The sequence below is a fragment of the Merops nubicus genome, unplaced genomic scaffold (genome assembly GCF_000691845.1).
Source record: "Merops nubicus isolate BGI_N331 unplaced genomic scaffold, ASM69184v1 scaffold502, whole genome shotgun sequence".
NCBI lineage: Eukaryota > Metazoa > Chordata > Aves > Coraciiformes > Meropidae > Merops > Merops nubicus.
The window spans coordinates 26,173-41,477 of record NW_008592617.1 but is presented as its reverse complement, the minus strand read 5'-3'; the positions used below and the strand labels follow the sequence as shown (position 1 = coordinate 41,477).

General features: G+C 36.3%; 1 protein-coding gene across 1 annotated transcript in view; it reads right to left on the bottom strand.

Moving 5' to 3' along the window:
- Positions 1–15,305, bottom strand: part of STXBP4 (syntaxin binding protein 4) — a 59,544-nt gene that overhangs the window by 23,598 nt on the left and 20,641 nt on the right. The window contains exons 17-20 of the mRNA XM_008935181.1: positions 11,147–11,323; positions 8,949–9,065; positions 8,347–8,396; positions 7,115–7,248 (exon numbers count right to left, since the gene is read on the bottom strand). Of these exons, the coding sequence (XP_008933429.1) occupies positions 7,115–7,248; positions 8,347–8,396; positions 8,949–9,065; positions 11,147–11,323 (478 nt within the window). The remainder of the gene's footprint in view (positions 1–7,114; positions 7,249–8,346; positions 8,397–8,948; positions 9,066–11,146; positions 11,324–15,305) is intronic.

Below are 15,305 nucleotides of genomic sequence, written 5' to 3'. Positions count from 1 at the left end.
TGAAGGCACTGACAGAAAAGCACACCAACCCTCTCAGACAAGATGAGCACTGATAGCTCTAGCATACACTGACATTCCAAACAAAGGTCTGATCCTTCCCCCCACTCCACACCAGCTTTAATCCAGCTCTCTCAAGATGCTCATGGTTGTGTAGCCACAGAAAATTAACTCAGCATTAACTGCACAAAGGTACACACAGCTCCTCTGGCTCAGCTCCATACTGTAATGGTTGCTCTGGTTTTTGGTACCTGGAGGAACACGACAGTTGCCTCCTGGCTGGTGTGCAGACAGACAGACCCACGGAGAGACATCAGGTTACTCACCTCTGCTGAGCTGACTGTGCCTGAGCTGTGGTGGCACATCAAAGGAGGGATGTCAGCCTTGAGTCTGAGACACCACTCTGGGGTTGAGACCTCCAGGTCCCACTCCTGTCTCACCTGTGTATTTCCTCTGACTAAGAGCAATTTGTATCTCCATGCTACAAAATTGGGAAGTTTTTTTACCTCCTCCCTTACGTCAAATCATCATACTATAGTTAATGATTAATATACCAAAATTCTAAGCATTACGTCAACAGAAGTTAATAGAGGGACAATTTATGAAGTATTTACCACTCAGCAAAATTGTTGATTCTGGAGAGTTTTTACTTCAGTCTCCACGGTTACCAAGATACAACTTGTATGTGAAGAGGCACAGAGTCAATTTTTTCTTGGTGGGATCACAGTATGAACTAAATGAGTCCACAGACTTTTAAAGGTCTGCTCTTTAATTATGTCTTCCTTCAGAGATGCTGGAAATTAACCTAACGAGAGTGCAATAATCTTGTTAGCTCATCTGCATTTTAACCTATAATAATATCACTTACTTGTTTTTCATTATTAAAATGTTTTGATTTGAAAGTCAGTACAGACAGTGCCTATTCAAAAGCTGACTCATCTTTTCTCATTAAAGGTAAGTGAACGGGGAGAGAATAAATGGTTTTTCTAGCAGCAACAACAGACTTCTGAAATCTAGGTCACGTTAAAGAACTGTCTGAAATACAGACATTAGACAGTGAATTGGTTTTTTCCTTGCTGTGAAACACTGGGAATAACACACATGTTCAATCACCAGTAAATTCGCTGGCACCTATTTTGTAATTGATACTGTAAATATATATTTTAATTTGATTAGGCTATAAAATTACTCCAGCCTTTTTAGTGTCACCTTTTATCTAGCTACTCTGCCTGTACATGATTACTGTGATGCTCTGATTCTTAGACACCATATTAAACAAGTGGGGTCCTGTAACAACACCCACAAGTAAGACCTGTTTGGTGAAAACAATGTAATTCCTTACATTCATCAAAATGTGGTTTTAGTCCAAGAAAGGAGAGTTCAGGGATAATTTGGGATTTAAAACCCATTGGTAAACAGACACTTCTTTGAAATGTCGTTGAAAAACAGGATTAGAATTTTGTAAGAGCTTGACTAACTGGATCAAATGTTTGAAATAAATAGGGTGTAATACAATGGAGACAAAAGCAAAGTACTACCCTAGGTTCAAATAACCTGCTGCAGAAAAGCAAGTGGAGTATATCTAGTTAGCCTTTGGTGCAGCAGAAAAAGCTCTGGAAGTACAGGAAAGCCCAAACTCCACACAAATCAGTAGCATGAAGGTATCAGGAACACCATCTGGGGACATAAGAACTGCTGTGCTAGATAAAGGAAACTTAATTATTATTCCATTTTTGTCTCCCACAGAAAGGTCTAAACTACAGAACTCAATACAATTTTGATGTTGCACTGAAACGTTTTAACATTCTTGGATAGATTTTCCTTTTGGAATTACAGTTATTGAACGCTGTCAAAAGTACAACTCTTCATTCTTACTTGCTATGCAGGCAAAATTGGAAATTTAAATGATTTGCAGAAAATTCCAAGTCTTGCTGCAGTAAACAGTTATGCAGAATAAGCTTTGAAATTCTAGACTGTGTCCTTGTAAAATTGTATTAAATATGCTTGGATTATTTTTTTTTTTTTGAGGATTACAGAAACCATTTTCCCTGTTATGCAACTCTGAATTTTAATTTCTCTAAAACTACATAAGTTGTTCACCTTTGGGTGTCTCATTGTGATCTGATTTACACTCTATCAAAAGAGTTGCTGATAAGCTATTGATTTTTTAACAAAACATTCTCATTTTCAGTATGAGGCAAAAATTCAACAATGTCTACACTACAGGGCAAAAGGGATGCATGTGTCATCTCATGTGCATTTGATGCTATGTATTGGAAAAATTACAATTAAGGTAAGGGTTATTTTCAGTTTACATTACTGAAGATGTAAAAAAATTTCTAAATTTTATCTCAATTCCCAAACTATATTCCTAGCAAATTCATATTCACTACCAAAGTTTTCATATCAGCAAATAAATGTGGGTATCCAGCAAGTAAAAATAATACTAAAATTTCTTGCCACCTTAATTTTTGGACAAACTATGGGTTTGTGTAGTAACCACTGTTCACTCACAGCATGTGGTTGACAGCAGGGACCTACAATCCAGAGCACACATTCAACTAGAAGACAACTGCTCCTACTTTCTGTAAAGTTTTCCATTGAGTAGAGCTGGAAACCAGAAAATCTCTGCCCCACAGAGAATAAATCAAGTGATGCATTCAGCAGCAGCTTGAAGCTCCTGTCTTGCTCTGTGTTGTCTTTATAAAATGAGATGGAGCAAACAAGAAAGTAACTAAATTCTGAGTTCAAGGTAAACTGGCTGATGCTTCATCTACATAAGGAAAAGTTTTTATGTCTCATGTTGCCTTCAGAACTCAGTGGAGGCCTGGAAGACATGCTAGAGGCATGCACACCTAACTCCTGCTCTTGTGTAAGGAAAAATGTGGTTTGGAACACTGCTCTTGAGAAGTTGACAACATTTGGTATAATGCCATGATGCTACATGAGGAATACAGTGCCAATATTCTGTGGCAAAAGAGAGCAGTCTCCACAAGTAGAAGGAGCCACTGATGACCAGGTCAGATTCTAAAATTACCAAAGTGATTCTGGGATTTACTTTTTTTTTTTTTTTTTTTTTTTTGTTAATATTCTTTTGTTTTGTGTATGTGTCCGTTCAGCAGTGAAAAGTTTATTAAATAACAATATTATTACTTTCTACAACAGTGAAATTATTCTCCCATTAAGCATTTTTGTTTTGAGGAAAAAATTTTCAACCTTCAGGGTCTAGCAGAACTCTGAAATTTTCCACTGAATAAAACAGTTGATAAATTCTCTTTTGGGAAAACTCACTTTTGTTGTTGTTGTTGAAAGTTTCAAAGGAATAATAAATTTTAATTTCACCAAATTAATATTTTCTACTGTCTCAGAAAATGTTTCACTGACAAACATAACCTCCTTATCTTTAAAGTATACAGCACTGACTTCAAGACTTAATTTGTTTGCTAGTTAGAAACTATTAAAAAGGGGAGCTGTACAGATGCATTCAGGATATAGATTGTATAATTTAATAGGTCTCGTCTATGTCTGATTTCAGTAATTCACTGAATAATTTATGGCCTTGCCAGAACAATGAATACACAGAGTTATCTCTTTAGTTATCATTATGCTGCTCCTTCCCAAGCAGCTCTTCTGGCACAGTCCTAGTTTATTAGCTGACAGAATATTAAAGGTATGCTATCCTCCCAAAGCAGAATTGTACCCACAAAGATGATCTTGCAGGGAATAATTTTCTTTTTCTGATACTAAAAATATAAAAAGACATAGCAGCATAAGTTTCAGCAAATGCTGGCAATCAGACATTATTCTCAGGGTCAGCAGAAGACTCATATTTGATATTCAGCCACTGCAAATGCTTTTTCAACATCACTGGGCTAATTAACAAAAGTCGAGTTAGCCAGGGTATGCCTACCCATGTTACAATTACATCTGGATTTTGATGTATAGACATAAACCAAAAAGAAGGGGAGGAACAGCCCACGTTTACATGTCAACTTTTTGAGAACTCTCCTACAGAACTACAGCCAACTATCTGTACAAAACTATAGCACCATTGCAACTTTAGTTTCAAGAATAAAGCAGTAATAATATAAATGGCATTGATTCTGCTGTAGTAATCAAACACACCAGGGCTGTAACAAATAAATGAATGAAATGTGAATACTTAATATTAGCTCTTCTGAAAATGGCAAATTTGTTATTTGTGAAGATTTGCTGCTCCACCTCAAACCTTTGTTCCACCCACAGTCATCAGAATGGGAAGGGACAACTTTGCTGAGTATAGAATGCTTTTGGGAATTAACTCTAATACAGTTTAAAAAAGACCAAATGGAAGAAATGGATAGATTCCATATTTCAGCTTCTAATGCCTGAGATGTAAGACCTTGTCTGTGGCCCAAAAATAAAAAGCAACTTAACCATCAAGAGAAGAAGTGCTAATGGATGCTGACCACCAGCACATGAGGAAAACCAATGCAAAAACTGGGTAACTCAAATATAATCGAATATATTGTGGCTAGCAAGACCAATATCAGTAAGGTAAGTAGGCTTTTTGGAAGCTACAGTAATTTTGAGATTATTTTAGTCAACTTCAGCACGACTGTCAGGTGTCCGATCCCAGGCTGGCAACATAGTAAAGGAGCATGATGGGGAAAAAATAGTTCAGAATTGCTGAGCAGGGAAGCAGGCTTCATAGCACTTAATGGATGCTGATGACTGGGATTATATCAACAAGAACAAGGCTGTATTTTTGGATACAAATTTCAGAGGCAGAGTGAGGAAATTAGCAGTCAAAATACTGGAAAGCTGCATTATGCTGGTGCACATTTCAAAATGCCCATTGCCTGCTCTTTTCTGAAGAGAGAAGTATGTTCCAGGGTTAATCAGATTTTGGCCATTACCAGTACCAAGTGTATTTCTTTTCTGATTTTGTAAAGTAAAGAAGAAAATGCTTTCTCAATTCTTTTTAGCATGATTTGCACCATATGGTCTACTAAGTGCAGCCAGCAACTACTTTTAAATGCTACAGTTCTTTCACTGAGGCATTATTATCCTTTGTATGATGAAAGTAATTTTATGTCTTCAGGAGATGCTTGTATTCAACAAAGCAGAAAGGCCTCTCAAGACTTAGTCCCTAAAAATAGCTTACAGTCTTTCAAGAAGATGAAGGATGAATCTTTCAAGGGGTGAGCTTGATTATTCTGTTTATTACTTTCTTATTTGCATTTCTGGATCTTGAGGATCCTGTATTACTAAGTACTGGAAAATGAGTTGTTTTGTTTTTGTTTTGTTTTGTTTTTTTTAAACAGAGTCCTCCCTTCAAGAATTGCCAAACTCACTTCACATAGCTGTCATTCAACTACAAAGCTGAAAACTGATCTGCAGCATTATCACAAGGCAATATGTACTTGCAGACTTTCAGGAATACACTGAATTTCTTTAAACCTCTTCCCTGAGGCAAAATGTCATGCTATTACCAGAGGAAGAGAACAGTTTGTGTGGCTAATTCATAAATATGTCATTTTGACCTGGCTGTCAAGGATGATCTTTAACAAGAGAAGCAGTTTTCTTTTGGAAGAACACTCCACAACCTTGTCTTTGCACCTAGAGTTTGTTTCACATGTATTGTAAGTGAATCAAAAAGTTATTTTGGTTAGGGGTCCTTTACTTCATTTCTACAAAACAAAGCAAATATGGAAAGACAAGTTCTATTTAGAAGGTAAAAGATATCATGATGGTTGCCCAGCTATGCATTTTTATCCATTTAGCAATCTCAAAAATATTAACTCCAATTCTCTAAGAATTCATTAACAAATTACTATGTTGTGACATCTTTCCAGAAAACCCTTCAGTCTGCAATGTAATGTCTATTATACTTTTTTCTTTGATGTATTATATATATGAAATGCTGCATACATGAGAGCCCACTTTTGATGACAGTTCATCTGCAAAAAAACCTGAAGATCACATGGGAAACCTTCTGTGAGAATCTGGCATAGAGGACTACAGACTGAATGCTATTAAATAGTTACTTCTGTCTTCGCTATTTTTTTTTTTTTTGAGAGAAAGCAAGCAAGGTTTAAAGCTTTAATCTCATACACAAGCTCGTCAGAGCCCAAATCTATCTGTAATACTCTCCAAATCAGAATGAACTCAGAAGGATGACGTTCAATCTTTAAATCCTTCTCTGCAGGCCTATTTTTAACTCTCAGGTTCACAAAATGGATCCCTGCTGTGGCTCTAGAGCTTTCTAACATGTATCCTACCTATTGTGTTTGACACAACCACATGATAGAGTTCAATTGCATTTAGAGCTAAAAGTTTTCCTTGTATGGTTTCCTGTGTAGTGTGTTACAAACAACTGAATGTGACAGAACTCTACCATTGTCAGTAGTGAAAACCAATTATCTCCTCTCCTGGATACTGTTACTCTCTTCACTTCCACCAGTAACTCTAATATTCTAGACACTTTTGAATGATTTTTGATACAAAAAAAACCAAACAAAAACCAAACAAAAATCTTTGATACAACATTCACTGTCAACCATAACTCACCATCTTTCCAAAAAGTCCTGTAACATGTGAGGCTATTTCTGAGATTTGCACATCGATCCATCTAAGCTGGATTAGAACTGACATGTCTGCTCAATCACAGGTAAATACAATCAAAATATGCAATTGTTCCAATGACCTGAGCTGGGACTTGTATAATAAGCCATAGTTGTTTCTTAGTTTTCCAACTGCTTGCAGTTTATTACAGTAACTGCTCTTGAGCGAGCACAATTTCTACCAGTGGGAACAGATTTCTGTTAATGACCTGAGGATATACACGTATCTCCAAATGAAACTGCAGGCTACATTCACTCCCCACAGCAATAAAATCTTCATTATGACACTTTGATACATGTTCATGTAAATTCAGCAGAATAACATTTTGTAGACATTCGGGTGTGAAAATAAGAGCGTTATAGTCAGGAAACTCTGCTGGTTGTACATGATTCTGGAAATCCTCATATTTGCATTAATTTGCTGCTTTGAGTTTTCCAGCAAAAAAATGCACCCTGGAATAACTTTATATTCCAACTACATGCAGCAGACAAAGACACACATACTCACTCACAGTCTACTTCCAAAATGGCACGGACAGACTTAGCCAGGTCTCTGGCTTCTGCTGCAAGAGCTGTTGTGACAGTAGGTCCAATCCTTCCGAACCGTGCAAGAAGTGCTTTACTGGACAATGTTGTTCTTCTGTCACTAAGAGAAGAAAAAATAGTAATTATTGCTAAGATTATACAAGAATCGGTGACTTTTAATAAAGCAAGCTTGTGTTTCTAGATTGGTTTTGGTCTCACTGTATAAATACAAAAGATTCATACTATCAAATCGATGAGTTTGCCTCAGAAGCAGTTCTGCCTGTACAGTAAAGGTATTAGGAAAGTTCATTTCAAACAACATTCACAACTCAAAATCTAATGTCAAGAATTCAGGGGGTGTCAGTCAGTAAAGTAACTTACCTAAACGTAATATTCATGTTAGCATTTAAGAAGGGACACTGCTGTAAGAGATCCAATTCTCATCTTCTATGCTGTTAGTGAATCGGTTTGTCACCTCAGCTTTGTGCTTTATAGTTCAATCCATTTACTAAAAAATCACTTTACTAAAGTCTATGAACTTTATAAAACATGCAGCTTCACTCTTGTGCAGTGCCAGTGGGAGCTGCATTTAATTGATCAGGATTAGCATATGAGAACACTGACACAATATAAGCATTGATCACATCCTGCAGCTTGTATTGAAGTAAAGTTCCAGCTAACTTCACTTAAATTGATTTGATTTCCTTGAGAACTTTACTGAAAAAGATGGCAGGACAAAGACCAAATAACTTTACTGTTACATAAATAATTGTGTGATATACAGGCACAATCATGCTGATAATCTAAAGGACCCAAGGCTGCTCTAAATCTTGTTGAATATTCCTAGGTACCACTTTAAACATGAAAAGTAATAAAACCTAAATGGATATAGATGTTCTTAATTTATTTATACGCTACTGGATTAACGATGATACAAAAATCACTGGGGCAAATATAACAAATGAATAAAAAAATAATTTATAACCCACTGCTAAGGTTCCTTGCAATTTTAACTAATCCTTAGCATATTATAATTACTTTACAGAAACATCCATACAACCACACCTATGTAATTACTAACTGTTTTAATTTAATTCTGAGGTTTTTAATGAAGCCGTATCCTGAAACTCTTAATTTATAATTCATGCCATTCCCTCCTCTCCAATAAAATCAGAAACACAAAGCAACCAATATAGGAAAAATAGCTACAAGACGTTACCTTAACAGGGTCGAGGAAGTGGAGCTATCTGAAAGTATTTCATGCACAACCTGTTGGCCATAGTCAAGAAGTTACCAGTTGATAAATTGCCACAGTCAAAAAGTTAATGCCTTATAATTTGATGTTCTATTTGGTGAGGGGAATTTGATTTGTAATTAGAGTCTAGTCTCACCCAGACAGAAGTAAAAACCAAAACATTAAAAGCCCTTTAAATGAAATAAATGGAATAACAATTTTTTTTTTTTGTTTAATACATTTCAAAATATTACCAAATATTACTTCTGCCTTTTTCTGCTGGGGAATTTCATAGAAATTGATATGGGTTTGTGAAAAAAATAGGTGAAAAAAAATTCTGATAATTTTCATATTTTTTTCTATAGCAAAACATGAACAATAAGTAAATTCCTACAAGGATCTGTAAACTTATACAAAGATTCAGTAAATTTCTACAAGGATCTGCACGCTTACATAGCATATTTATTTCTAGCAATGAAAGGATCTCTGCAAACTAGTTTCTAGTCAGTTTACTATGCTTATTGCTCAGAAACATCAATGTAAAACTTTTCAAATAACATATTGCTAGAAATGAAAGTCAAAGTTACCTCTACAAATTGTAGCAATTTTTCAGTAGCCACCTCAAAGGTCTTCCTAGCCGATTCCGATTTCCGCAGCTGGCAGTCAAGCACTGTAACTCTCTTTCTCAAGTCTTGGGTGTTATCCTGAGCAAGATATTAAAAGGCTTTTATTGTAATCATTTCCTCCCATGGCTCACAAGGATACATGGTGTGAATTGAACTGGATGTCTGCAATGTTTAACACACTCTCCGGTCTACGTCTCTGAAAAGCATAGCTGCTCCTGAGGAAGGTATGCCTGAGCTCCTAGAAATCAGCTCCCAGACTGCAACAGGGTTTGGCAAATGATACAAAAGTAAATGGAAATTGGCAGCAACAACAGTGATAGGGCTGAAGCTTAGGGCAGTTCAAACGGAGTCATAAATGGATGAAAAATACTAACCCAACAGTGACAGTAGCTGTCAGCAGGGTGGTGTAAATACCCAGTATGTGAACAAACTCGGTCCACTAGTTTGCATCTGTACACCCTTTGGCAAACAGGGTAATTATGGCACATCTTGGAGAAAATTACCCCCTAGGACTTCTCTACATGCACTTGTATAACCTATTGATCAGTGTTATGCAGCCCTCTGTACTTCAGCTACAGAGGATGTGATTCCCACTAGATCAAGTTCTGGAGGCTCAGTGTAGAGTCCCTGGCACTGCTCATGTGAGAGGACCATGAGTCTGGTTTTCACATGTATATGAGTGTGTGTGTTTAGCTAAGCTGTTGGCTGAATGGAAGACGTAGGCCAAAATACTCTCCAAAATTAAGAAAAAAATCAATATTATGAAAAACAAGTTTCTACACCACTTTTCTGAAAGACCGCTAAATACTGTAAATCTCTTATTAAAGAACCACCAAAACTCATCTTCTTATCTGGAAGCAGACGAGTTTGCATACACTGTACAAAGCAGCATAATCATGACCACTCTGAATGTCAAAGAAACTTTCAATTAAAACACCTTTCTTTGTTGATCTCACCGTCTGCTACTGGAGAAGGAGCAGGTCAGCCCTCAGAGGACCTCACTCTTTTATACTAAAAATAGTATACTAGAGAGTTGGTACCTGCTTGCTACTGCTTCGTTTGAATTAGAAATGCAGAGAATCAAATCTCAGCTCAGATACTGGAGTGCTCACTCTTAGAATTTCAGGAATTCAAGCTAGCATCTCCGGAACAAATCTCTAAGAAAGCAGCCCATATGCTCTGGATTTCTGAAAATTTTTATGTTTATTCAAGGCCTAAAAAACCAAACAGTGCTTTAAATATACCTGACATAAAAGATGACATCTCACCCAGATGTTCAGAAACAACTCCTAGGGTGTGATTCATCTCATCACACTCACAATTAGGTGAGAGGAATTCCTTGCTGGGAGTTGCATGTACTTGCTTCTTTGCAAGCTTATGTACCTTAGAGCTCAGTTATAACTTTTAACATCTAGTAATATTGAATTAATTCTCATGATGAAATAAGGCAACATTTCAGTAGGTTTTCTTCATCAATTCATATGCACATCCATTTTTCATGAGAAAAACAAGGTGAACACCAACCTGCTTGCAACTGTTCCAACTGCATGTAGAAAATGGATCTGCAATTATGGGCAAAAAACTAGAATTGCCTCCAATATTTTATTCCTTAGCATGTTTTGAAATGCCTCACTGGAGATGAGGTGGTTTTAAAGTATGAGGGTCAATTTGGAAAAAAAAAAAAAAAGTATTTTTTGTGGCAGGATACTGTTCACAGCATTTAAATTTAAATTGATTAAATCTAAATTTACTTAGGAACATTAGAGGCCTCTATATTGTTAATATTTGCCTAACAGAAACATTAATATGAGGGCCATTTTTACACAAATACAAAACCATACAACAATAAGCATAGTCTTTAAAGACAATTTATCTGCAGTCCAGAAACTGTTCCATGCTTTAATGCTTGAGATGTGCCATTTTGACCTCTGACCCATATATGCTTCTAGCTCCTATTTTTCCAGCCCACAGATATCTGGAGAAAGGAAGACTCATACGCTTCACATTACCCCCTTCACTACACATCATTCCAGTTATTGAATAATACAAGACAAACAGTGACCTACTTTAGAAAAGCAGATGAAAAGAAAATGAAAACAAGATACATGACAACAGCAAGGAAACCATGGTAACTACGACAAGGCGACTGCTTTGCTTACTTTATTTTGGCCAGAATGATCAGGGAGCTGAGCCTTCAGCTCTACAATTTCAGCCTCTAACAGGCGAATTACTTCTTCATAGTCCATCTCCATTCCACGAGCCTGCCTTTGTGCAGCCTCTGCAAGATGAATCCTACTTCGCAGGGCTCTTGTCTCTTCTACAGCTGCCTTGGCTTCCTATAGATCATACAATTTAATTGAAAAGTTACAACTCCAGCTAACAAAGAAGTACAGATTTAGCTCAAAAGTGTCGCTGTTGGCATTAGGGCTACCTTTTAGCATTTTATGGTTAGATGGTTCGATTGCTAAGTTTTTGAGTGCATGATGTGCAAACAAAGAACAGGTATTTACAGAGAGACAGAATTTTCCTATATATATTAAATCACAAATTCTATGATTACTGTAAATTTAATTGAATGAAAGGTTTTATAAAAATGCACCTGATGCTGTTTATCTGCCCCATCACTTGTATACTAAAAAATCACTTTAATGAGATGTTATTTCATTTTATTATTATTGCCTGAATTCACATTCCAGAGTTCACACATTATGTATATGGACTTCTAATGCAAGTATTCAGTCCACACTGTTCTCAAAATAAGTGTTGTTTTTTATTTTTCTGCCTGGTTCCTGCTCTTATATTGCTGTCCTGTATTATCACAGAATAGTGTTACATAAAATTTATATATAAATAATATATGGAAAACAGAAAATTTGAAGTGGTTAGTTTTTAATTCAGATAGAGTAATCTCTAAATGTTACAAAATCTCTTTTCAAGAAGGACAATGCTCATTTTACTACTAAATATTAATTCAAGTGAACTTTGATTTGTAAATTTAGAAAGTCAAACTAAAGGTTTGGACAACAGAGGAGTTTGCACTAGGAAAAAAACAAACAATCTGCTCATCAAAAACATAGTCATCCAGGCTCCCTGGCACCAAAACCAGCAAACCATCTTTCCCCTTTGCTTTTTATTGATCTGTGGAAAAAGTCACTTGACATTCCTTTCCTCAATCATTCATTTATAAGCTTTAAATATACAAATTCACAGAGCTACGAAGTGTTTGTCTGAATTCCTCAGCTAAGGTTATGTATGTGAACATCCTATTCCTAGTCTACCCATTATATCTTATTATTAGGACTATATCCTGGTTAAACTATAGGGGAAACAGGTAGGAGTTACAGGAAAACACACTGTGAATCCCTAATAAGTAGGAAATAACTTTTTAGACACGGCTTGAAATCACTTTTTGAAATACTTCAATGACCAAATCTCCCTATTTTTGTGGGAAAAAATGTCACATAATATTTAACAGGTGTCATAATATTAATGTCTAAAGAGGTCAGTTAAGCTTACGAAAGCAGCTATAATTCTATCATCTCCTAACTTAAGAGAATTTGTTATTTGCAATCAATCTCCCATGGTTTCTTAAAATGTTGGTTTTTTTTTTTTTCTGTAAAATGATCTACCAATCTCAGTTTCAGATGACTTTTAAGCTGCATGCTGTTAGTCTTAATAAATGATATATATTTCTTTCAAGCCCTAAGTAAACTAATCTCAGTGACATATATATATATAAAATAGGACATCATCTCCCTCATATTCACAATGGTTTTGCAACACAATTCCAATTTGGATGACTGCCAGGGACATTCTGGTCTCTTAGAAAATAAGGCATTAGAAGAAGTAATCACACATGTAGCAAACAGCAACATCACTAGTGAATACAGAGGACATTGGTCTTAGATAGTTTAAACTCAGATATAGAGCTTTCTGTTACAGGAACACAAGAGATACATTTAAATAACCTTTAATTTGACAGCAAGTATAAGGACTTTAAAGTTTAGGGTTTTTTTTCCTTTTGGAAGCCCTAAGTAGTAGAGGAGCCTGATCTCTATGATGACCATCTCCACCTGGAAACAACTGTTCAGAAGCTCATTGCTGTGTGTCCTCCTGTCATTTGGCCATCAGTTGATTTTACAGGTGTCTGTTTGGATGGCACTAATAGCAGTGTAAAAGGCTGTTACTGAAAGACCACCAGAACAATCCACCCTTCCTGCAACCTGCTCACAGCAGTTTTTTTCCTAGAAATAATTCAAAGAACAGAGGCTTCTAAGAAGTTACGAATCTAGAGGAGTAGAGGTCAAAATTACTGGCTCTTAGAGGGCATTTTCTTGCCACTGTAAGAAACAGTGTGACTCAACAGCCAGGAAAGGGGCTCTGCTGCTGCAGAGGATGACTTGGTAGCCTTCCATAGTGAAGGTATCATTCAGTAACAGGCTGGAGGTGGGAAAAAATAGTCTTGGAGACAAAAGTGAAAAGATGCTCTGAGGTTAAGTTTAATACAAATGAACAGAGAGGCCTTGACAAAGGGTGGCATCTTAAAAATGCACACATAGGAATTATTTAAATAAACTGACACCAGAAAAGTCATGGGAAAATTGCTATAATGAAAAGAGGTTGTAATTTTGAAATAAGACCTCCTTGAGATAAAGGCTTAATCTCTCCTAATCCAGAATTGCCTTTACTCCTCCATTGTCTTTTCAGAAGCCCAATTGTTGAATATTAATTTCTCTGTAATAGCAGACTAAGTATGGCCAGATTTCAGCAGTGAAAGACCTAAAGGAGTAATTAACTAACAATGGATTCTTGCATTACAATGAAACGATTAGCCACACTACAACTGAACTAGCAAAATTTTCTGTCAAATCAGAGCTGTTTGCTAGAGCAGGAGGCACAAAGGGAAACAATACCATCAGGTTTCCCTGTTCTACAGTTGCTGAAGCTGGCACTGCAGCAACATGGTGGGTTCTCTTCCTTATGCAGGTAAGGGGCCCCCACCAGTGAAGAACAGATGGGTAACAGCAGCATCTTCTCTTGTCCCATTCACCTGCTTGTAAGAAATGGAATCTGCAGCTGCTAATATTTAATCTCTATAAATGCCTGATGGGATAATTTGTCCTAATCTGGTATGAAGCCACTACAATAAATAAGAAACTGCAGACTGGAGGAGGGAAACAATCCTACAGAATCAATTTCAAGGTACAGGTTTCTTTCAAAGCCATGTTCTATTTTTTTCCTTGGATAAATTCAAGTATTAGGAGAATGATTTATCCAAGTAATAGTCCAGCCACCACAAACACTGGAACAAAGGTATTCTTGTAAACTACCCAAAACATTGTAGTTACAACTCAATTATGTTTATTCATTTATTTTACAAAAATTGTGTGCTGAAAACATTCTTTAAAAAGAACTTTCAGTATATTTACTATATATTAAAATTAAAAAGCTAATGAAATAAAAATAAACTCACTAATTCTTTCAGGTAGGGTGAAATAAATTATATGCTGTTTCCAAAATAACAGCCATTCAAGTCCTAGTCTTCAAAGCACTTCTTTTTCCCTTGGAAAACAGAAGCACAGAACAGCAAACCTTAGCCCCAGGAAACAGGAGTCCAGCAGTATGGGATACCACAAAGAGTATCCTAGCTGTATGACCTCTCACATTTACTATGTTTAGGTGAGGTGCTTCAGCTGACAATAACTGCATTAAAGGACACTAGTATAGAAGAGATCATTCAGGTGGGTATTACCCAGGACTTTCAGGCAGCACGGTGCCCTCCTAAGCTTTCTGTCCTTTTCAGCTTTCCTAGAATTTCAAGGAAGACCCAAATATAGTTCTATATCATGATCTCTAGGTAAAAATATATTAATTAACAGATTTTAACTGTCATAGACCAGTATTGGAAAATAATTACTACATCATTTCAAATCTAGCAATATTTCTAATCTTAAGAGTTTGTTTATCCTGGTAGCTACTGATTCAAGCACTGTTTAATGAATGGGTACTAACAAAACAAGTTCATTAACCAGAATATTTGTACGCCTGTCCTCATTAAGATGTAATCTCTGTGATTCCCAATTAGCAGACAATAGGAATACCACAAAAGATACCTCCAATATATGACTAGTAGCCTATAGATTCATTTAAAATCCTGCTTTTTCAGGAGAGCAGTAATTTAAGAAAAATGTCTAAATACTACTGAATTCAGAAGACCTTGAGCACATTCTAGAGTCTGTTTGTTTGTTTTTTTAATCAGGCTATTGGGGTCAATATCGTCCTCATTAACTCGTTTCACTAACTTCAGCTCAAGCAGGA